Consider the following 23,955-nt stretch of genomic DNA (forward strand, 5'->3'; position numbering starts at 1 on the left):
ATAATTGATTTAAAAAGTAGAATGTAAAGGTCGATATTTTTGTCGTTTAATCGTATGTTGATGTAATCAAAATTATGTGCACGATATACGTACTGTACACATTCCATATGATGGCTTTGATTGCCGACCCCGATTGCTTGATGCGTTACTTCAGATTGATGAGATTGGTGAATAATAACAATATTTATGAAGTGGAGACTGGGATCGGTTGTGTTTATCTTGCCCCCATTAATTTTTCAGTTGGAATAGTGAAGCCAGAGAATACTGGCATAGATTTAATCACGTCGGAGCGTTATAATATTGGTGGCGTATGGAATTATTTTAATTCGATTTAGGAGATGACGAGAATTGATATTACATTGCTCCTTCGCAATGGCATCTCTCTCTCTCTCTCTCTCTCTCTCTCTCTCTCTCTCTCTCTCTCTCTCTCTCTCTCTCTCTCTCTCTCTCTCTCTCTCTCTGTGTGTGTCTCTCTATTTGGATTATAATAATAAAGTTTAAATTCACATCATTCCACCCTCCCTCCTTTCTCTTTTCTTTTCTTTTCTGTCTTTTTTTCCCTCTCCCTTTCAACGTATTTAACCATAGAATACTGATCACTACTTGTAGATGATCGGTGCATGAGAAGTCATGTAATTCATATTAAAGAAGTTGAGATTGTGGTTGTTTCTATTTGATGTTGTGATAATGCCTATAACAACTTAAAAATAAAATGCAATGCATACCACAACTTGCTTTTTCATTATTTTTTTTTTAACCCATTGGTAAGGTCACAACAGGCGTTTGTTTCATTAATCTGAAATTAATGTCTATTGCCAATTCGTCATCCTACCAGCCTGTTGTTGAGTGGTTTGTTTTCTTGCTACGCGTTCTTGTTATCATATTCAAAGTAATAACTGTGTGCTGTTCAAAGTTCACGAAGTCAAATTGTCAATGTCATATCTAAATGACAATTCGTTTAAAGTCTAGATATGGTATCACTGTAATGGTAATCATTGCTATTCGAATGGAAGAGGTATTTACCTTTTTATTTTTTTTCTCACTCTTTGCTTTCTTAATTTCAACAGAACACAAGCAGTTTACGAAGTTCACAGAATACAAGCAGCAGTTCTACTTCAAAGAACAGTGGTGCCACCGCCAGAAATTTGAACTCACCGACTGCTACGACAAGCAGTGTTACAACTCATACCACAAGCAGCTCTTCCAGCAGTTGTAACAATAGCACAATATCAACCAGTAAATCTGGTTCAGCCAAAGGACGCACATCTTCTGCAGCCAATTCTCCAAGTACAGCAAGTAGTGGACCAGAGTGGACAACCCCTGCTAAGGATATTTCTAACACGAAAGGTAAGCAGTGATACTTTTCTTCTGTTATTATCTTCAGTTTGATTTGTTTTTAAAAGACTAGAATGAGGGTGTAATGGACAATATAATATGATGCATGGTCGTGATAGTTCAATTGCCGAAGAAAGTTGGAGAATAACCCCAAAGGAACGACTATCTTTACTCTATCTATCTATCTATCTATCTATCTATCTATCTATCTATCTATCTATCTATCTATCTATCTATCTATCTATCATCTATCTATCTATCTATCTATCTATCTATCTATCTATCTATCAACACAAGGAATGTGTGCGTGTTATTGACCTTAATACGTTTGAAAACGTTTGCAGAGAGCGTAACTGTGACGCTGTTTAATTGTCTTGTGAGTGCAGTAACTTTTTAATTCATTCGACAGTAGTGGTATCGCTTTTATTTCTTGCTATTGGTGTTTGGTTGGTTGACTGTTGGCAGTCTACTCAGAAATATCAATAGTTCATGTAAACGAATTCATAACAAACCAAAAGTACACATTATGTAAACTTATTTCAAGGAACATGTTTATTTTAAATATTTACATTATATATAACCGTATACATGGTATCAAAAAAGCAATTAAATGTCAATGACAACACTAACGTTTTTTAAATAGGGAATTATTGTTATAATAATAATTATTATTATTGTGTATTTTGATTATTATAATCAAAAGGTGGATAAACGATGTTATGTTAATATTTCCCTCATTTCATTGATTAAGTCGGTTGTAGGGCTGATTCTCATACAAACGAAACCAGCAGGAATAATTGTGGTATTATAATGTCGATTTTCATTAAATATATAGAAATGAAATGTGTGTAGAAAAAGAAGGGATGTCAATATTAGAAATATAAGTTTTGTTTTTGGTGGTGTGGGTGATGGTGCTGTCTTAAAGCAATACATATAAGAAACTTCAAATAACTTCTTATCCCATGAGGATTATTGTATTAAATCCACTAGGCATATTGAATTAGATTATGACGTTACAGAGAAACTATATCAGTTGTCCTTAATCGCCGTGGAGCTAATATAGTTTGAAAGTAGGCTAGATATTGAATCAATATTATTAGCCGACATGATATACTATGATGATAATAATAATAATAATAATAATAATAATAATAATAATAATAATAATAATAATAATAATAATAATGGTATTGCTGATGATGACAATAATAATAATAATAACTACAACAACAACAACAACATTGTGATGACAGATGGAATTCCAATGGAAGTAAACAACACCAGTGCATCGACTCACGTCAGCTATGTAACAAGTTTTGATCTTGTGCCAAATGTGGTATCAGCCCTCATTTACAATTCTTTCCCCCTTCAATCTGCCACCTTTTCCATCACGACTCAACGACAGTTGTTTTGTTTATTTATCAGCCTACCTGTATGTTTTTATCTTTTCTCTTTTAAAGTTGGTTTATTTTGTTTCGTAATTAAATTGCCTTTTTTTTTCAATTTATTTTCGAATACGCGTGTTACATAGTCAGGTCGGCAAAATGAATTATAAGTACGTGGTACGTGTCTAATTATATTCCAACACCAGTTGTGTAAATATAGTCCTAAAAACGACATTTTTATTATGTGGTATTTTGCTGTTATGTTTGGGTAAACTGCTGTTTTATTTGATTGTATGTATTCGTTTAATCATCACCATCGCGTTATTTGGTTCTTGTTTTTGAAATATGTATTTGTAGTTTTTAATTTATTTATTTATGTTATTATTTATTTTACATTTTATTGTTTCTTTCAAAGTTTTTCTTTAAATTATTTTAGTCGGGGGAAACCGATGATGTTCTCTCTTCTTTTTATCTTTCCGCACGTTCCAGTTCCTATCTTCCACGTTCATATCCCATAATAACGAATGTTTAAAAAAAAAAAAAAAAAAAAAGGTAATGCGCGTCTTATCCGATTTATCAGTATCAGCCATTGGAAGGAGAGCCAAGGAACACTGGGCCGGGCGCACCGAGATAGATGAGAAAGCATTAGCTGTATGTACCACGCAAGCCAACATCAATAATCATGTGGCGGCTTACTCATCAACCGTAGGCAGGGAGCGTCTCAAAACATGTTCTTGTGCTTTAGCATTGTTTTTAGCGTTGGAACTTAATGATACCAAAATAAAAATTTTAAAAGTCTCATTAAATCAGTGAGTGGGGAAAGACCTGATAAAATATTTAAGTGGAAGGGGGGAAATGTTTTCAATGTTCCTATGCCTGTGAAAGAATATAAACGTTATAAGCGTTATGCTCAATGCCCTAGAGTTAACCATCCAATCCAGTTTGCGGTATTCATGTATCCAAATTTCGATTTTAAGCAATGCTCATCACTTGACTGTTTAATAGAATATTCATCATGCATCGACCGAGTGGTTCGCATAGAAAAGGTTAGAAGTATAAACTTGATCAATCGGGGAAATTGAATTGCGAAAGGTGCATGCTTGTACTATCGCACATCATTATTAGATTTAATCTAGTAAACTAATAATATAAACACAAATAGGGTAGATATGGTTGTGGTGTCGTGTTCGGCTTCTGCACTACAAAGCACTCGTTGCTTTTCGCCAACTTAATAACATGTCTAATGTGTGGAGTTCACTCCCCGGCGTTTTTTGAGTTGGTTTTTCAAATGAAGTATAAATTATCAGTTCATCCTCCCCGAACCCCCTTTCCCATTCCCCCTCGTAGTGTCCCGCCCGATAACTTTGCAGATCAATTCATTCTAGGCCTACACATTATTTCACAGCATACTCTGGTGTTCTCGCGCCGCCCCCTCCCTTCCTCCCATCAGATTATATATCATTTGATTTCTTGTCTCTTAGAAACGGTTCTGAGATGACGAAACTGTCGTAAGTGCCAACACCCCTGACAAAGCAAATAGCACTACCTAACTGCTACAATCACTATTCTTTGCAAGGCTGCCAACTAGTTGATTTCTGGTGGGGTGAAAAAAAAAAATCAATACCAATTTTAAAAACTCATCCACACTTCTTTTTTTTTTCTAAAGTGATATTTTATAAAATGTATGTCTAAATTCAGTTCATGACATGTGGTCTGCAATAAATATATCCAATCAGACAATTCACTGACTTTATGAGGTTTTACTCAAGTTTTGAAAACTGGCTAAGTAAAACTATTATTATTATTATTATTATTATTATTATTATTATTATTATTATTATTATTATTATTATTATTATTATTATTATTATTATTATTGTTGTTGTTGTGTTGTTTGTTGTTGTTACAGTTGTTGTCAATGATGGTTTTCTCTCTTGTATTGTAACAAATTTGCTTCTATTTGTTTCAGGACTAAACAATAGGTCAAGCAAGGTTCTACAAAAACGCAAAACTGACCCTCCTGTTAAATCAACAAAAAAGACTTCCGTTTCTAAACATTTAAAGAAATCTCCCAGTAGTGAAAGTTTAGAGGAAGATCAGTCACCTCCAGTCTGTAGCCAAACTTGCAATGTGATAGTAGAGCGAATTGAAGAAGAAAATAAGAGGCAATCCCAGGCGAAAGACCGCGCCAAGGGCAAGCCACCACGGTTACGAGACAAAACTGATACAAACAAAAAGTCGGAGGATATACAAAGTGACACTGGTAGCAACGAAACAGAAGAGTTATCTTCAAAAACTGCTGTCAATGAGAGTTTGCCATTGGATTCAACGCAGGAGGCAAACAAAGAAGTTATTGAAGAGAAAAGTATAGTTTTGAAGGAAGATAAAACCAAGAGCAATGAAAATTGTGTTTCTAGTACAATAAAGTCTTCAAATACGAAACCTGGTAAATCTACAGTAATTGGTCCGAGTAATCATAACAAAAAGGAAGACAATGAACAGTGTAAAAAATTGACTGAACCAACTACACAAAGAAGTGATGACAGCAATAAATCGGATGAAGTTAAAGAAAGTTTGCATCCAAAACCAGACCCTGTGCTTTCTTCTGAAGAAGATAAAAATTCCTCTTCTGAGCTAAAGTCTGTTGTTCATAATAATGATATTCCAAATATCTCACCCAAAAAGGGCTCGAAACAATCTAAAGTGAATAAGAAAAAAGATAATACCAAAAGTCAGTCGGATAACCCCACTGCCAGCAGTGAGAAAGCTGAAGACGACAGTATGCACTATAAAAAACAAATGTTGAGGGCTGGTGGGTCCTCACCCAACAACCCCACAAGTAATATTTCTGAAGGGATAAATGTAAATATCTCATTGACAGACCAGATAGCCAAAAGAAATAAAGGCAATCTTTCTGTTAATGGTGATGGCAAAGCCAGTATGTCGGAAGCGGTGAAGTCTGCTGAGTCACGTTCTCCAAATACATCTGTTCCAATGCATCATCCGTCACAAGTAGAACTAATGGGAAATTTATCCAGATTTCAGGAAAACGTAGGAGAGAGAGGGGACAGACATAGTGCTTTCTCATCTGTTCCAAGAAGCAACTTGTCTGCCATGGTAAACGAAGACCGGGCTGACTCACGAGCCAGTGACAGCCAGCTGAACTTGCGCCATGAGGATAAAAGGCCAGGTTCAAGATTGGATGAAATTCGAAGTGTTAGAAGTAGTCCTGGGTCTAGTCCGTTAATCGTAGACAAACACGACACAGTAAACCCTTACCGTGACCCAGAACTTATGCGTAAGAACACTGTACAAAGCAATGTCCCAAGTATTTTGACAACACAACAGCCTGCTTTCCCGGCTGTAGTTCACCCACCTCCAGTCCCCTCCCAACCATCAGGTGCTGCAACAGTCGCCTTCCCACCTGGGGTACCAGGCTTGCCTGCAAGAAGCTTGTTAAGTAGCTTACCTTACAGTACTGCTCATCCTCTCCCACCTTCTCATCCCCTCAATTTGCCACATGGCTACAACGTTGATGCCATGGCGGCTGTACGGGCCCAGCATCAGCAACTCCTCCTTCAACAACAGCAACAACAGTTGATGGCCGCGGGTTTCCCATCTACACACATGGCAACATTGGAAGCACTTTGGCAGAGGAAGCTACCGTCCAACCCTCTTTCACAACACTGGGCAATTTCTAAAAATCAAGAAGCACTTCTCGCTGGAGATTATGCTGCCTTACAAAGGGAACAATTCCTTCAATTGGAACAAGAACGAGAGCGGAGGGAGCATCATGATCGAAGGGAGGCAGAGCGGCTTGAGCAAGAGAGAAGAGAGAAAGAGAGGAAAGAACAGCTAGAAAGGTAAGAAATGTAATTGTTGCATTACTCTTCCATAAATGACAGTCATAATGATAGACTGGCAGACGGCAGATTGTATAGAAGCAAATATGTGACTTGTGTGTGTGTGTGTGTGTGTGTGTGTGTGTGTGTGAGAGAGAGAGAGAGGGGGGGGGTCATTTTATTTAGTGATATTCAGGCAGATTTACACGGCAAAAATAACGCCTTTTATGACGTCTTGATTTATTGGTTTCTGATTCTACCTGACCTTTTAAATAAATTTTACTTGTACACATTCGATTTTCTATCTTTGAATCGACAACATTGAAATTGCACTTGTTCCAATGATACTATTAATTCTTATTTTATTATTATTATTATTTTTTCTTATGTAGGCATTAGATGCAATTTATTGAATAACCTTACACACTACTGGCAGTGAAAGCGTAGTATAATAAGACCATAATAATATACACTTCTTTTCGCAATGGGTATTCCGCTAATGGTTTTCTTATCGATTAGTCTTGCTTCCCAGTCTTTGTAGTAGTATTCCACCACTCCCGCTATGCATCCATCAACGAATTAAGTTGTGTGTGTGTGTGTATAAAAGTTAGCGGGGGTCCGCGGGGGAAGGGGGGGGGGGAGAGAGAGAGAGAGAGAGAGAGAGAGAGAGAGAGAGAGAGAGAGAGAGAGAGGTAACGCGATCGATGAATATGTGGATAGACAGCCTGGAGAACTACCGTTATTATCGAACCAGACTTGCTCTCCAGTGCCATAATAACCACTGATTCATTCCACCAGAGTTGTGATTCCACCCAGTACCGACCCACCTCACCGTATTTCATGATGCTGTTTATGGAACTGCTGTTATTGATTTTATAGCGATTCCGTGCTTATTATCAATGGGTTGGTTTACGCACTGTTTTATTTTAGAAATGTGTCCAATAGATTATGTAACGTGTACACATTTAACTCACACAAGTCAGTATGGGCTAAAGAACAAAGGGCATTATTAATGTTCGGGATGCGTTGTCAAAACGGTGGGGACGACAGAATAAGAATACGTATTCCAAGTTGGAAATCTGAATTATATGAGATTCAAATCCTCGATCTCATGAACCCTACCCAATACATTCCTTTTTCTGTTCCAATGCTGGGTGGGGTTCTTGACCTCCCATAGTGGGCAGGGAGAAACTTACTGTCTATCTATATCTGTTTTCCAACATGCTTTCTGTCTTTGTCTTGGAATGAGATTACTTGGGTTTTATATTGGCCCTGGCTGGGAGGGAAACAGTCAAATGTATAGATTTTTAGGAGGTGATATTTTTAGTGTTGTAAATCGTCTCTTTGATATATATTATTTTTTGTTTTACATATGTACGATTTGAGTGTGTTCCTGTTAATGGGAACATGTGTTTGTGTCAGGATGAGACATTTAGATGATTGAAACTAAGTACTTTGATAGTGAGCTCTTGGAATCGACATGTTTCCTATTTGAACCAATTCCCCTTTTTTTGTCTTACCTTTTGTTGGGTGCTTTAATTTTAATTCTAGAAGTTTTTACTATCCCATTTTCTTCCTTTTTACTGGCGCTGAAATGGCCTTAATGTGTTGCAAGCGCCGTAAAACCCTTTTTAAATAAAACAACATACTGTTCCAGTAATTATTAATGTGGTTGACAGTGTATGGGGCATTAAGCCAATTCCAACTTTTGAATTGCGTTTGTTGTCGAACAGCAATGAAAGCATATGATCAATTTAAAAATAGCTCTGCTTATTTATTACTTATTAGTTTTGTTGTTGTTGTTTGTTTTGTTTTGATTTTATTTATTTTTTTAGAAGACGTACTGCGCGCGTTACTCTTTCTATCGACAAATAAAACACGTCAGCTGCCTTCTTGGCCTTATCAAAGCTTCTCTCTCGCTTCGGTGTGCTTGTATTATCTGGTGTGCACGTGGTCTTTTTTTTTTTTTTAAATATATTCTTCAATATTATATCTTTTTTTTTTTCGCGCGCGTCTCACCGCGTGTGTTCTGACTTAAGCCATATTGAGGTCATGTCAGTGGTGTGTAACGTTAGACATCAGCTTAGCTGATATTCGTAACAATTAATTATTTCTTTTTCCACGTTTGTCGGTGAACAGGATTCATCATTAACCATTTAATTACAACTTTAAAATCCCATAAATTCATGTCAAAACATTGCTCGAGATCGGCCATTTTAATGGATTGATGGTAAAGTGATACTTTCAACCATTTATCAATCATTTGATTTAAGTTAAAAATTCCATTAATTCATAATTTGTAAAATAAGTCACACCTCGGGAATGTCATAAATTGTTTATCTGGGGTCGTGTTTTGTGCTCCTGAATAGTGAATTGCATACGATATGGTGAAGCTGATTTCAGTCTGTCTGACACAAATAATATATTATTATGAAATTTCTATAATTGAATTAAGGTTTTAGTGTTACATTGTGTGATATTTTTACTTGATTTCTTTTTGTTGAAATTGATTTAAACCAAGCAAATGCTGGTAGACTTACTAATTTTGTTATTCTCTATTTTTTTTTTTCTTTTCTCTCTTCATGTCTGTAATAAAATAGTTGCTCTATTTATTTTCTTAGGGAGCGAATAGAGAAAGCAGAAAGAGAAAAGCAAGAACAAGAACGGTTGGAGCGGGAAAGACTGGAACGAGAACGTGAACGCATCGAAAAAGAGAGAAGAGAACGAGAACGTAAAGAGTGGGAGGAACACAAGCAAAACCAAGAGCGCATTTTACACCCAGCAGAGGTGGATCCTCTGGCCGCAGTGGATCAACATTTTGCTGCCTCATTAACTAAACTGGCCAACCAACAAGTAAATATATATATATTTATTTAATTGTTTTTTTTCGCCCACTAAATTTTACTACTTTTCAGTGAATTAATGGTATTTCGTTTGTTCTTTTCTTCTCCTAATTAAAAAAAAAAAAATTATCGTGTTTCGTGTTCTTTTTTAACTGGGTGGTAATGTTCAATGTATTTGCAGTAAAAGGATTTGTGTTCATTTTCATTCACATTTTCACTGGTTTGTTTCAACTATTTATTTATTATTTTTTATTTATTTATTGATGTTATTAGTGATTTTAGTGGATTAATTCTCCTCTTGAATTTAGAGAGATGTTCATTTATACATATTTGTCTCTGGTGTTGAACATTGTTCAATTCATATTTTTTCCAACTTTTTAAATACACAGTTGGGATACACCTATTCATTTGCAGACCTGCCTGCTACTACAAAAATACTTGTAGATTTACAAACTTTTGGCCTCAAATACATTTTGATAGTTTTATTTTTATTATTTATAATATATAAACATATTCAGAGGAATATTTTCTGCCAGAGCAGATATATTTAGGACGTTGATGGTAAAATGGCAACATAGAGAGCGTGACATTTACTATAATACATTCTCTTCTTCCCCCCCCCCCCCCCCCCCCCCCCCCCCCCCCCCCTCCCGATCCCCAAACCAAGTAGGTCCGGTCTGCATTGCATTTGCCAACCAGTGTGGGTTGTTTTTTTTTTCATCTTTGAATACGCTTTGAGGTCCAAAATATGATTTATGGGGAATTTTAACCAAAATATGCTGAATATGCAAAAAGCCAAGAGTTGGTAAAAAATAAAGCTTAGGATTTTGTAGTAATTATCTCTACCGAGATGTGGAGCTGTCACAGGAATTACAGATATTCCTTACCACTGGTAGCTTAATTGGTCTATATTAGTTCGACATTTGAATGTGTTGAAAAATGATTTTGGTGGGAAAATGTGAGATAATCACCTAATAAATTTTGGAGAAAAAAAATATGACAATTTAATTTGAATGGTTGGACTTGGATTGCATGTCTGGTATAGGTAAAAACTTTATTTGAACTTTATGCCATCAAAGCCTTTTTTGTAAAACTAAGGTTACATCAGATGGTTTTCCTCATTAAAGTTCAACTTTAACCAAGCTTTCAATTCAGAAAAATGATATGTCTTCATAATCTTTATCATCTCTCACATATTTTAAAAATAAAAATCAGTATTCACCTTGTCTTACTAAACGTTTTTGTCGAAAAGAATATGTTTAATGAGGTTATTGTTGTGATCAACTTTTTATATCAGTGAAAGTTAAAGACATGAAATTGATTACACCAATTATTTTTCTGTTTATGTCATATCCTATACCTGGTATCAAAACAGTTCTTTATTTCTTTTCTTTTTTCTTTCAAACTAGGGGATATCCAATATGTTTCCCCTGACCCGTGGTAGACCAGGAACTTCATTTGTACCCAAAACAGAACCTCACCAGGCTCATATTCAGATCCCTGGCATTACATATCGTCAGGACGCAAACCATCAGTTTGATCCTCATAAGGAGGACCTAATCAAGAGGGTAAGACAAATTTACTGAATGCTTTTGGTGACTAGTGTCTCAATAATAATCGGGTCAGTGTATATAACATCAATTTGTTGTAAACCTAAGATGGTTGACATTAAAACACAATACCAGAACTTTGTATAATATTAGCTCCTTAACTAGAGATCAAAGGACTAATCTTGCAGTATTGTTTTGAATTCTTTGCAACCTGAGTATTCTCTCACTGATGCTGTTCAAAAAGAGAAAGTTGCAATAATCAAATCTTGAAAGAACTAATGATGTAATCAAGGTTTTGTCACATCTGTATTTATGTATATTCTGATTTAACCAATTTTGATCAGGTGGAAGCTGTGCTAATCAAGTGTCATATTCTTCAATGAAGATGCCAAGATTTTTAACAGATGATAAACTTTGCACAATCTAACAATTTATGTTACATTTGATTTCCCAATAATTTTGTTATATTGGGGTAGCTTAAAATCACTATTTCGGTCTTTTCATCCATCAACTTTAATTTGTTGTCAACCGATTTTTGACATCACATTCGCACTTTTTTTTTTTAATGAGCTTTTATATAGCACAATATCCATTTAACGTGCTCAAAGCGCTTTACAAGGGGTCCCTGGCCAACAGCAACATTTAGGTGTAAGGCGATATTATAATTTTTTTTTTTTTAATACGCACTTTTCTATGGTAACTAAATTTGGCTCAGGTCCTTTTGTTCGCATGCCTTATATATTTGTGTGTCATCACATATAGATAGTAAATGATCATTTTTCTCATAGAGAATAATGTGCTATTTACTTCTCAAACTAAAAGGTATAAGGAAACTCACAATTATGTATTATCAGTTTACTTACCTAGTTCATTATCGTTTATAAAGGACTTCATAAGACCGCTTTTTTATGGAAAATTTGTTTTTCACATATTGAATGTTTGAGGACGATTTTGGTATACAAGATATCTGGTTGATTTTGGTCATAGCCTGGTGACACTCTTCATATTTAAAATATTGGTTATTCCAATTTTTTTTTTTTGAAATATTTTAATACTTAATATTCAATATGATTTGTCAATCAAATCACACATGATTGACTTTACCTTAATTACAATATTTGCCTTTTTTTAAAAAACAACTGAATAATAGGGGATGTGTGGCTGATAAATTTCGTTTATGACTTAAAAATTTTATTCTAATGCTATGTCATTTATGTCCACAATTCATCATAATGTTAAATACAACATTAAGGAAAATTTCTCGATTTGTAAACAGAAAGAATGTCTTTGACAGTAACAAACTTTGCAAAGCAACAGAGTTTTACTTTTTTTTTACTCTTGAGAAAACAGATATTATTGCAATTTGTTCATAAAATATTTTTTTCTTATCCCATTTTAGGAATCTGATATAACTGTGAGCAAGTCTGCAAGTGACAACAAACCTTTTGTTGCCTATCATACTAGCAGTGGATATCCGTCTGGATCAGCAGGCCCACACAGCCAGAAACCTGTCTTTAATCTGTATGGGTTTCCATCATCACCATCCACAATTAGCACAGAACAGCTAAAGCAACGAGGACTCATACCTGATTCTAGGACAGTGTCAGTGAAAGAGGAAGTGCTTGATAAAAAGCGATCATTTTCCCCTCATGTAATGAGTGGCCATTCTCAACCATTACCTGCTGGCTTCTCAAAAGCAGAAATGAAACGAGAACCTGCACACAGTTCTGTTATTGTTAAAAGAGAGAACAAAATGAAGATGGAGGCTCCCATGGCAGCTCATTCACATCATAATTCCCCTTCATCTTCATCTCCCAGGCCTCAGCAACCAAGGCCTGCCCATACACCCGAACATAGGCCTGATAGACCACTCTCTTCCTCTGCTAGTCCCGCCTCTGGTATTCATGGCCATCTTCACCATTCCAATATCGCAACATCTGGCTCGGCTCATATGCCTCTAAATCATAACATAGGTTTTCGTCCTTCTGAATCGCAAATTTCACCAAGATCTCAAAGTCCATACACGTTAGCAGCTAGTCAGGCTCATATGCCACAGCCACTAGATTACTGCAAATCTTCCATGTCTAGCAAATCTAAAGCAATAGACCATGTTCAACAGCATCAAAATGCTGTCCATTCTACCTACCAAACCCAGGCCTCTGTCTCATTAGCTAGTGCATCATCTCTAGCTTACAACAACAGCCTCATACAACAAGGTTTGGTGCCTAATCCCATTTACAGCCACCCCTCCACTCAACCATCACCTCAGCATCATCATCATAACCCAGCAGACCCATCCATCAAACATTCTCCTCCTACATCAGTTCCTGGCTCAAAGGTGTCATCACAACCTAGCCCTAACATGTCAAACAATAACAAAAGAAAATCAGGCAGCAAAGATTCTTATAATGTTCAACAAAAGAGGCCAAAGAGCCATACCCCTGATATGCCAGCAAGCACAGTTCATCATAATTTGAATCCATCCATGACCATTCCAGTGACTACTCCTCAAATCCTCAGTAATCCATCCCCATATACCACCACCAATTCCAGTGTGTTCCACCAACCGGCTGCAGCTACTGCAACAGCTGCAGCTTCATCCACAACGGCAAGCACATCTTCCATATCCCCTGCCCCTGCAGTGTCTTCTTCATCCACCTCTGGTCACCCATCACTTAAGACTGGTTTCTTGGACAGCTTTCGATCATTTGTGGAAAACACTGTGCAGGAGGCATTCCAACAGAACGAGAAAAAAGAGGCTGCAGAAAGAAGTAAAAACACTGGAAACAATAATAAACCAAAAGTTACTTCTAGCCCAACAGAAGCACGCACACAACCTTTAAATTCAAATGTTTCTGCCGGCTATTTAAATTATCGGCGAGAAGAAAATACACCCCAACTGCCTGCCTCTACTTTATCAGACAGTTACAATAGCCGCATCATGGAAACAATCAATAGGGTGGCAAATAACCAAATGGATACTGATTCTGATACATTGAGTGCTTCAAGCCCCCCTCCTCAACTAAAACCATCTGAAAGGAATAGTCCCCTTAATAAAAGTAACAATAGTTCAGGTTCAAGTCATCCTCATCACATGAAGAAAGCTTGGTTGCAAAGACATGATGAAGATAAAAAGTCAGAGACTCCTGTGTTTTCAAACGCTGCAGGAGAAGAGGATTCTAATTCTAGCTTGAGTCATACTAAGGATATTATTAGTTGTGTTGAAAATTCATCCTTGACACGAGGCCAGGAGAGTAATAGTGTGTCTCCAGCTAATGTTGTTGTTACGTTACCAAATGGAAATATTGGCGATCTTAACCATCATGATGAATCTACCTCATCAGCATCTGAGGCTGAAACACAGGTAAGTTGAAGCAAAGCAATTTGCTGTCATCATCATCATTGCCTTTTTCACCCTGGGTCAGGGTATAGGCCACAGACAAACAGTTTCCATCCTTCTCTATCCTGAGCCAACTTTTTTATCTCATTCCAGGTCTTACCACTTCTCTGTATATCAGCTTCTTTAATTCTTCTCCATGTTCCTCGTGGCCTTCCCCTTGATCTTCTGCCCTGAGGGTTCCAGTCCAATACTTTCTTTGTTATAGTTGAGTCATTCTTTCTAAGCGTGTGTCCAATCCACCTCCATCGTCTTCTTCCTATATCCTCTCCCACTGGTTTCTGCTGTGTTCTTTTCCATACTTCTTCATTTTTTATTCTATCCATCCATTTTATTCTGAGTAGCTTACGCATGCACCTGTTTACGAAAATCTGTACCCTCCTTATACATGCCTGTGATGCGTTCCAAGTTTCACATCCATACAGTAGGACAGACTTCACGTTTGAGTTGAAAAGTCTTAGCTTTAGTTGAAGGGAGATATCTTTAGTTCTCCAAACTCTGTTCAAAGATGTGAATGCAGCCTGTGCCTTTCCTATTCGTGCTTTCACCTCTGCTTCCGTGCCTCCATCCTTGTCAATTATACTTCCGAGATAGCAGAAAGTGTCTATATCTTCGAGTTCCTGATCTTTTACTTTGATCTGCTCCCTTTGACGCGTACCTATCCTCAAGACCTTTGACTTTGCAGGGTGAATTCTTAGACCAATTGATTCCGACAGGCTGTTTATAATTGTGGTTTTTGCTTGCATCTGGTCCTGGGTGTGGGACAAAAGAGCCAGATCATCTGCAAAATCCAGATCATCCAACTGTGTCCAGGGGGTCCACTGTATCCCATTTCTTCTCCCTTTGGAGGTTTCCTTCATTAGCCAATCAATGGCAAGGATGAACAGGAATGGAGAGAGCAAGCATCCCTGCTTGACACCAGTCTTAATTTCAAAGCTGTCAGTAAGCTGATCTTCATGTACAACCCTGCAACTTGATCCTTCATACATTTCCTTAATGAGGTTTACTATCTTTTCAGGGAGTCCATAATGTGCCAGAATTTTCCACAATGTTGCTCTGTCAATACTGTCGAAAGCCTTCTCGTAATCCAGAAAGTTGACAATAAGAGGAGAGTTCCATTCTATAGACTGTTCTACTATGACTCGCAGAGAGGCAATCTGGTCGGTGGTTGAACGGTTTTTCCGAAAACCTGCCTGTTCGTCCCGCAGTTTAGCATCTGTTGCATTCTTAATTCTCTCTAAAATAATACGGTTGAAAACCTTTCCTGGGATAGAAAGAAGAGTGATGCCTCGATAATTATTACAATTACTGAGGTCCCCTTTCTTTGGAAGCTTGATAAGATGTCCTTCCTTCCAATCCTTTGGGAATATCCCGTCATTCCAGATTCTCTCAAATAGTGGGTGCAGGGCCTCAGCATTTCTTTTCGCATCAACTTTTAGAGCCTCCGGTGGAATCTGGTCTGGTCCAGCAGCTTTCCCCCTTTTCATCTTGTTAATGGCACCCACAATCTCTGCTATCGATGGTGGATCACAGCTAATTGGTAGCTCATTCCTTGCAGGCAAAATTTCTGGCTGGTTGTCTGGTGGTGGTCTGTTCAGAAGGCAGTTGAAATGTTCCCTCCATCGTTCAGATTGAGCCTCTTTTCCAAAAATAGTTTTCCCATCTTTGTCTTTGACTGGTACCTCTGGTTTCCCATATTTTCCAGCAAGTGTCTTGGTAGTTTGATAAAGGATCCTCATGTGTCCTCCAGTCGCTGCTGCTTCTGCTTTCTCTGCAAGTCTGTTCATGAATGCTTCCTTGTCTTTCTTCACAGATCTTTTGACTTCCTTAGCTATGGCTCGATACTGCTCTTGTGCATCCAGTCTTGAAGCCCTTGTTCGGCTTGCATTCACTTGTTCCTTCCTTGTTCTCCTCTTTTCAATAAGGTCCAAGGTGGTTGGACTTATCCATTCTTTATGTTCCGATTTCTTTACCCCCAATACCTCGTGGCAAGTTGTTATGTAGACTTCCTTGATCTTTGCCCAATGTGACTCTACATCTATGTCCTCCTCGAGCTCAGTAAGAGGTTGGAATCTATTACTCAATTGTAGTTTGAATTCCTCATTCTTTTCCCCATCAAGTGCATTCACCTCGAATTTTCTTCTTGTATGTGATCTGGCCCCGTGTTTTCTGAGTCGGAGCTTAAGCTTTGCCAATAGCAGGTGGTGGTCTGATCCAACATCTGCCCCTCTCCGTACTGTCACATCTTCCAATGAACGTCTGAATCTACGAGAGATACAAAAATGATCAATCTGATTCTCTGTCACACCATCTGGTGAGACCCAAGTTGCTTTGTGGATCCTCTTATGGGGGAACACTGATCCTCCAATCACCAAGCTGTTGAATGCACAGAAATTTGCAAATCTCTCTCCATTATCATTCATTTTTCCCATGCCATGACGTCCCATGATACCTTCATAGCCTACGTTATCCTGTCCCACTTTTGCATTAGCATCTCCCATCAATATGTTGATGTCTTTCCTTGGCAACTTGTCAATGACTTGTTGTAGCAGACCATAAAATGTATCTTTGTCCTCATCTGTTGCATCATTTGTTGGGGCATAGATCTGTACAATGTTCATGCTGATCTTCTTACTCCGTGTTGTAAAAGACGCCATGATGATCCTTTCTCCGCATTGTTCCCATCCTCTCAGTGACTTCTGGGCAAACTTGCTTAGAATTATTCCTACTCCCTGTGTATGAATCCCGTCCCCTCTCCCTGAATATAAAATCTTCTCCCCAGACTTGAGGTGTTTCTGTCCGGATTGTATCCAGTGGGTTTCGCTTACTCCAAGTATATGCAGCCTGTATCTTCTCATCTCAGTCACAACTTGAGAGCTTTTTCCTGCTTCATACATGGTGCGAACGTTCCACGACGCAATTCGAAGCTGCTTGTTTGGCGAAGACGTCATCGGGTCAGCAGAGTCCTTTCGGCTTTGTCTGTTGTCCTTCATAAATTCTGTAATTCCAGAAACTCTTCGGTCGCCCAAGCTAAAAAAAGGATTTAGTTTGTCTGTCTGTGTTTCTGTAACGGTTTGAGTTTAACGGAAAGGGGTGTTAACCCTTTGCCAACCCCCAACCTGGAGGACCAGGTGACTCAAAGATGGGGGAATCACACACCATTAGTCGCCTTTTACGACACGCTGGCTTGGCGTTGGGCTATTCTTGACCCTCTCAGTTGAGGGACCCCGGACACCACACGGGACAATTTGCTGTGTCAATACATAATGATTTGTTGATTTATCATGTTGTTACCTTGATTTGAAAAGATTGACGTAGTGTCATAGCCAACGCATGAAATCAAATTTTTTTCTTTCTCCAAAGCACATTTTACTATTTCAATTTTGCTGAAATAAGATAAAAATAAAAATAGATCCTTCATTCATCCTAAGGGGAAATTTATACGCAGGGTTAATCTTGTTAAAGAAATCAAAGCTTGGTTTTGAATATTGCAAAGTGAAAAAGAAGAGCGAACATAGGGTTGGATTTTAGTGCAATGACTATCCATCTCTTACTATCCTTATGGCAGGAGGTCACTAGCTGTGTCTTCTATCCCCCAAAATTGTTTTTCCTTTCTGGTTTATCTTGGTCCTGGCGAGGATTCTTAGCTGTTCTATTATAATTATTAGTTTTGAACTGTATATTTTCTATTTTACGTTTTTGTAAACATTTGAGTGTTTCCTTCATAGTAGGATCCTTTGCTTGCTCTTGGATGGAACTTTTAGGTAATGTCAAAATAGACATTTCGGTGGATTGATCATGGAATCAGATGTTCCCTATTTGAACCAGTCCCCTTTCTTTTGCTTTTTCTTTGGGGCTTTTAACTTCAGATTTACAACTTAACCTCCATCATCTTCCATTTTGCTTGCAATGAAATGACTTAATAGTGTCATAAGCACCGTAAAAAAATCCAAAATCAAACTATCCTTAAGGTAAGAATATGATCCAAAAAATGTCTTGTACTGGAATAACAAGAATGACTTTTTCTATGCAACCATTAGTGGCCATTTTGGATTCTTATTTTAAAATTAAGTTTTCAGAGGAATAAGAAATAAAGCTATACAATTTAGCACTTTTGTGCCTAACCTGAAATGGTGAAATCAATTTCAAATCTTTAATCATAGTGTCTTCACTCATTGTTCATCTGGTTTTGAACGCAGGTCGAATTGTTTTCCTCTTGAGTTTTCTAACATATTTAGAATAATAAAAAATGATGAGACAAATTAGATATATGCCTAAAGGAATAAAAGTCAACTTTGAACAGTATCTGATTAAATCAGATTGCACACAACCCCTATGGCAGAAAATTAGAAAGCCCTACAAGATTTGGTTGATAATATTGTGGTTGAACATGAGAAAATGAGTCTCAGTCAAAATGGAATGGAAACTATGTTAATTACCCTAAGAAAAACATACCACCTTGTTCCATAAAAACAAATGACAAGGTTGCCAATTTTCCATCTATTTATCGAATTCAGTGTGTTAAAACACCTCAGTATATTTTCAAATCACCTTCTGAATAAAAAAAATTAAGTGCACGATGTCTTTTAACTGGAGTTCAGTGCTCAGATAGTGGTCGGTCGATGTGTTTGTGTAAAAGTTCACTAAATGTATGCCTCCTGGAATTGTAACGTCCCGAATTTAAATATCTTGGCACCATCATAACATCCGATAAACGATGCAAAACCAAGATAAAATGCCAGATTGGTCAAGCGAAAGCAGCCTTCCAAAACACGATCAACATTTTTTTGAGACAGAAATATGCCAAACACTAAAATAAAGGCTTCTGCAATGCTACATTGAACCCATTTCGGCAAACTCGGGTGAAACATAGACGCTGAGAAGGCAGATAGAAAAGAATAGAAGCTGTGGAGGTGTGGTTCGAAAAAGAAAAATGCTGAGGATCTCATTGACAGGCAGAAAGATAAGTAAGAAAGCAGTGGAGATGGCGGAGTAATCATGATTGCTGATAAGGTAGATAAGAAAGGTAAATTTCATGTGACATATTACGCAGCTATAAAAAATGTTAAGATGGTTAAACAAAATGGATGGGGACAGAAAGGAACAAAGACACATTGCAGAAAATACAGGGAAGAGTGAAGTGGAGAGCCTTGATCAACAATGCAGCGATGCACGGCACAGATTATTGAAAAGTAACAACTTTACTTAAAATTCCATTACATACACTTGCCTACTTGATTGAAACTAGGGTTTTAAAAAAAAAACTGGCCTTCAGAGTCCTGTGACTGTTACTGCTCTCTTTGTGAAAATAAATGTTAGATTAATGGAAAGTTGAACCCATCCCACTTGAAAAGGATAAGTTCTGAGCCTATTCCAGAAGCTGATGCTGTCACAGATGCAAGCAATTTGTTTATCTCACAACACTGTTCTTAAAATTATAATCTATATGAATATCTGCTCTGAAAAGCTTAATAATAAAAGGGTTTTGAGTTATGTGGCTCAGGCACATGTTCTATTTTGTTTTCTACAAGCTGGGTCTTATTTATTTGTGTTTAATTAATTAATTTTATTTCTTTTTGGAGGGGGTTGGGGGAAGCTTCTTAAGAGAAAGTAGGCATCTTAAGGATTAATCAGAGGCCCAATTTCAGTTAAATAGGAAATCTGTAGGATTTAAAAAATTAAGTATAAGTAGTCACCACCATAAGGTGTATGAACCTGAGGTTATCCCGGTATTTATAGCGTTAAATAGAAAGTGGTAATTGCTTGCTACCCTTTTGATAGGATGCTAGTCTATTTCATGTTACTTTCCGTCAGATCTAACATACCCAACTACAAATTACTGCTGGGGTTAGAAAAGATATCTCAACTTCACCCTGGATTGATCTTTTTGTTTGTGAAGTAAGTGCTCTATCAACTGAGCTCTCAGGATCCACAAATAATAATAACAATAAGATTCATTATTAATCATTATGTAACTAGTCTGATCACAAAACCTGTTAACTTGACCTTTGAACCAACAGAATTTTTTAGCCTCTTCTTTAACGTGAGCAAGGTAGTAAGATAATACTATACGCTAGTTTGCTAATGAGAAATAAGTTTTTTTACATTACAATTGAAGAACATTTCTTTTTTTAGAATTTGGCGTTTTTAAAATCTTAAATTTACACAAGTTTACCAGTTAATTAAAGAATGCTATAGATGAAAAATGGAAAAAAATAATAATCTTAAATTAGACACATTACACATATGTTTTGTTTGTGTTCAACGTAATACAAGAACTGACTGATTTACTTTCAAAGCTTGGCCATATCATAGCTGAAAGTTATAGAAACGCTCAATGCTCACAGGGAGCAGTTCTTTGACATTGTCACATCCTTCCCCTCTGGTTGTCCCCTAGCCCATTGCTTCCTGCCTTTATCATGAAATTAGATTATTTAATTTTGCCTGGATCTTGATTAAGATCCATGCTGAAATGGAGACCAGAACGTGTATTTTTCTTCATAAGTTCTCTCTCTCTGTGTAATATTTTTTTTGGTTAAAATATTTGTCACGCGTCCTAAGCTTGTGTGTAATCTGTGACTATCTATGTTCAAGGATATACTGATTTTGGGTCCACTTCTCAGACACTTTTCACTTATTTTCTCTTTGAAATAGTCTTCTTTTTCTTACTGTTTTCTTGGGCCTGTTGCAAACTCCAGATCTTCCTCTTCTGTATTCCCTCGAAAGCTGGATTCCGATGCTCATAACAAATTACACTTTCTCCGAAGGTCATGGGCATTACCATAAAGTTTCTTATTGATATCTGTGTAATGAGGCTAGCATTCGTTTCTATCCATAGCATAATCATAAAACGAGCATGCCTCGAGCACATGAGGCTGTTTCATTCAGATCTAAAATCATCCCAAACATCTTCCTTTTCTAGCATTGATATGATCTAAAGTTGAAAGTGCAATAATTGTTGTGATTGTAGCAGAATATTTGGCAGGTATTTGTCATATGACATTTCCAGAAGCTAGAATTGAGCCTTTCTTTCATTTTTATAAAAACAGGAGTGTTGTTCTTAGACCAATTTAACATTTAACAAATTATCAAAGAAATATTTTGGAAAATACGCATTTTATGAGAGGTCTTATAGAATTTTTTTTAAAGTTCTATAAGAAATTTTTATAATTGTTTTTCTTGTATAGTGTATTGTCTCAAAAGACAATTGGTTATTAGTGATTATATATATATAATATGTACGAAACAAGGCCTTGAGGTAAAATACATCTGCCAGACAGATGTAAAGTACCAATACACAAAACTGTGTAACCTTGATCATGTATAATCTGATTGATATAATTTAGTGAGATCTAATCCCTAACCGGCTGTCGAAAAATAATAAAAGAGCTGAGTGATGTTAACTTCGTTCCCTCTATACTCTATAGAAAATAGAAATTGTCATTGAAGATCTTTTTCAAGTTTAAAAGATCCAGTCAATAATTTTACCATCTTGAGTTAAATATGAGTTTAACTTTAACGAAGTTATTAAATTGTTGAACACATACAAAATCTCATGAAATTTGATAAATTTTACATTTTGTCTATTGTTAAGATGGGCTGTTTCATGGTGTCAACACTACTTTATGAATTCATTTGACCATTTTCTCAGTAGACAAAGATATCAATAAATCATGTTTGTTTTTTCTAGCATTTAATTTATCACCTCAACAACACCACTTCGCACAATATATAAGGTTACCTTTTTATTGATATCAGTTCAGTGACATAAAGCTAATGGTTTAAGGATAAGGAGGACCCCAGAAGTAAAGGTTATTTTTGTTAAGTTGTTCTCAAGTCTCTTAGTTATATTATTGATTGCCTCTCAATTGGTTGCAGTCATTGAAAAAGACACATTTCTGATTGAACTGGTCATCCTTTTTGCCTGAAAGATAGTTTACTTTGTCCATAAATTGAACTTTTACATTATTATTCAAATGATGATTTTAAGCCCAGGGAGAAAAAAAAGGAGAAAATAATACCAATCTATGTATCCTATTTATTCTACTAGAGCCCATCCAAAGTTTTTGGCCCAAAGAAGAGAGTAAAGCAGAGGAAGTCTGGTGGGAATGGAGTCACTACAACTAAAAAGACAAAGACTGAGGCAGAAACTACAACATCCATAGCATCTACCATTGTAACAACTTCATCCTTTTCCAATACGACCCCAACAACAACTAGTACTTCCACAAGTAATAAGAAAAAGAATTCAGCTTCAAGCAGAAGATCCAAGAATGAAAAGGAGACAAAGTCAAAGGTAATGTATTGTATTTGGTGAATGTTGTCAGAATGGCATGTTCTGATTCAAGCAATTCTCCCACAGTATTATTTCACAACTAATGGAACTTTTTTTTTTTTTTTAATCAGTTTGCCACTGACCATTTCAAATAATTTTTGAAAGGGAATTGAATTTGCTTACAATTTCTTAATTTTTGTGTATGTGAATCAGGTCAGATAGTGAACTAATAAACCATTACTTGTACAAATTTTGATTTATTGCCATCGGTCATCTCGAGGTTAGGACACTGATTATGTGCCCTTGGAATGTATATATTCCTTTTTTTTTTAACCTTTCCCCTTTGTCTTACCTTTTCTTATTCACCCATACATATGAACTCAAGAGGTAATTGAAAAATCAATTATTTGATGACTATCCCATCTTCTTCTTTATTATTGGTATCGAATTACAACCTGTATGTGTCAAGTGCCATTAAACCTTTAAATACAAAATAATAATTTGAAATGTTTTAATTTACAGGAGGAATCAAGTGTGAAAAAAGATGAGCCTCCAGTTTTGTCTTCCCCCAAACCCAGTGAAGAACATCCTGAACCGTCCAAAGAGGAAAAAGCCTCTAAAACTATAACTCCAACACCCGCACAACCAGCCACTATAGCCATCATGAGCAGACCCATATCGTCTTCCTCGCCCCACTCTCCACAGTCTGAAAGATCTAATGCATCTCCAGCCTTGTCCGAAACCAATACTGCCAGTTCTGTGTCGTCGTCTTCGTCGTCTTCCTCATCAGTCAATACCACCACTAACTCTACAGCCTTGTCCAAAATGATAAACAGCAGCAAGGAAAATAAAGACAAAAAGAAGACTAGGAAAGGCAAAGATAGCAAAAAGAGTAAGTATAACAGTGAGTAATGGTAAAGTAAAGAATATTGGTTCTCAATAAAAAAAATTTATGGCATGGAAAGATTTTTTTAACCAAGTTGAAATAAAGAGATCAAAATTAATCAAACTATCGAAATGCTCTGCAGATGTTAACCACACCTACCTTTTTAAAAAATCAAATCGGATACAGAAAGCATAAGTCTATTGGTTAACACCTCTGGGACGAAAGCAGGTCCATTCCAAAATCTACAGAGCAGTCAGGTTTCAGCAGATTCTTTGAAACTGCCTGTGACAATTTCAGACATGTAATGTAGTGCATACATTTATAGAAAATCAGATAGGAAACATATTTTTGCTAATTGGATCTTAGGAACGTGGACATCAGGAAAGCACATTCTGCTTGATTCCCGAGGGCTGTGGTTATAAATGGAGAACATTGTACTTGT

General features: G+C 36.8%; 1 protein-coding gene across 4 annotated transcripts in view; it reads left to right on the forward strand.

The window, feature by feature from the left end:
• The window catches only part of LOC144965949 (uncharacterized), a 91,022-nt gene that overhangs the window by 51,616 nt on the left and 15,451 nt on the right, over window positions 1-23,955 (forward strand). For all 4 annotated transcript variants that reach the window (XM_078901834.1, XM_078901835.1, XM_078901836.1 and 1 more), the window contains 7 exons: window positions 1,068-1,347; window positions 4,690-6,583; window positions 9,184-9,415; window positions 10,815-10,973; window positions 12,355-14,319; window positions 22,403-22,648; window positions 23,150-23,519. In XM_078901834.1, coding sequence (XP_078757960.1) covers window positions 1,068-1,347; window positions 4,690-6,583; window positions 9,184-9,415; window positions 10,815-10,973; window positions 12,355-14,319; window positions 22,403-22,648; window positions 23,150-23,519 — 5,146 coding nt within the window. The remainder of the gene's footprint in view (window positions 1-1,067; window positions 1,348-4,689; window positions 6,584-9,183; window positions 9,416-10,814; window positions 10,974-12,354; window positions 14,320-22,402; window positions 22,649-23,149; window positions 23,520-23,955) is intronic.

The sequence above is a fragment of the Berghia stephanieae genome, chromosome 2 (assembly GCF_034508935.2).
Source record: "Berghia stephanieae isolate SIO BIC M18660-M18661 chromosome 2, UCSD_Bste_1.3, whole genome shotgun sequence".
Taxonomy (NCBI): Eukaryota; Metazoa; Mollusca; class Gastropoda; order Nudibranchia; family Aeolidiidae; genus Berghia; species Berghia stephanieae.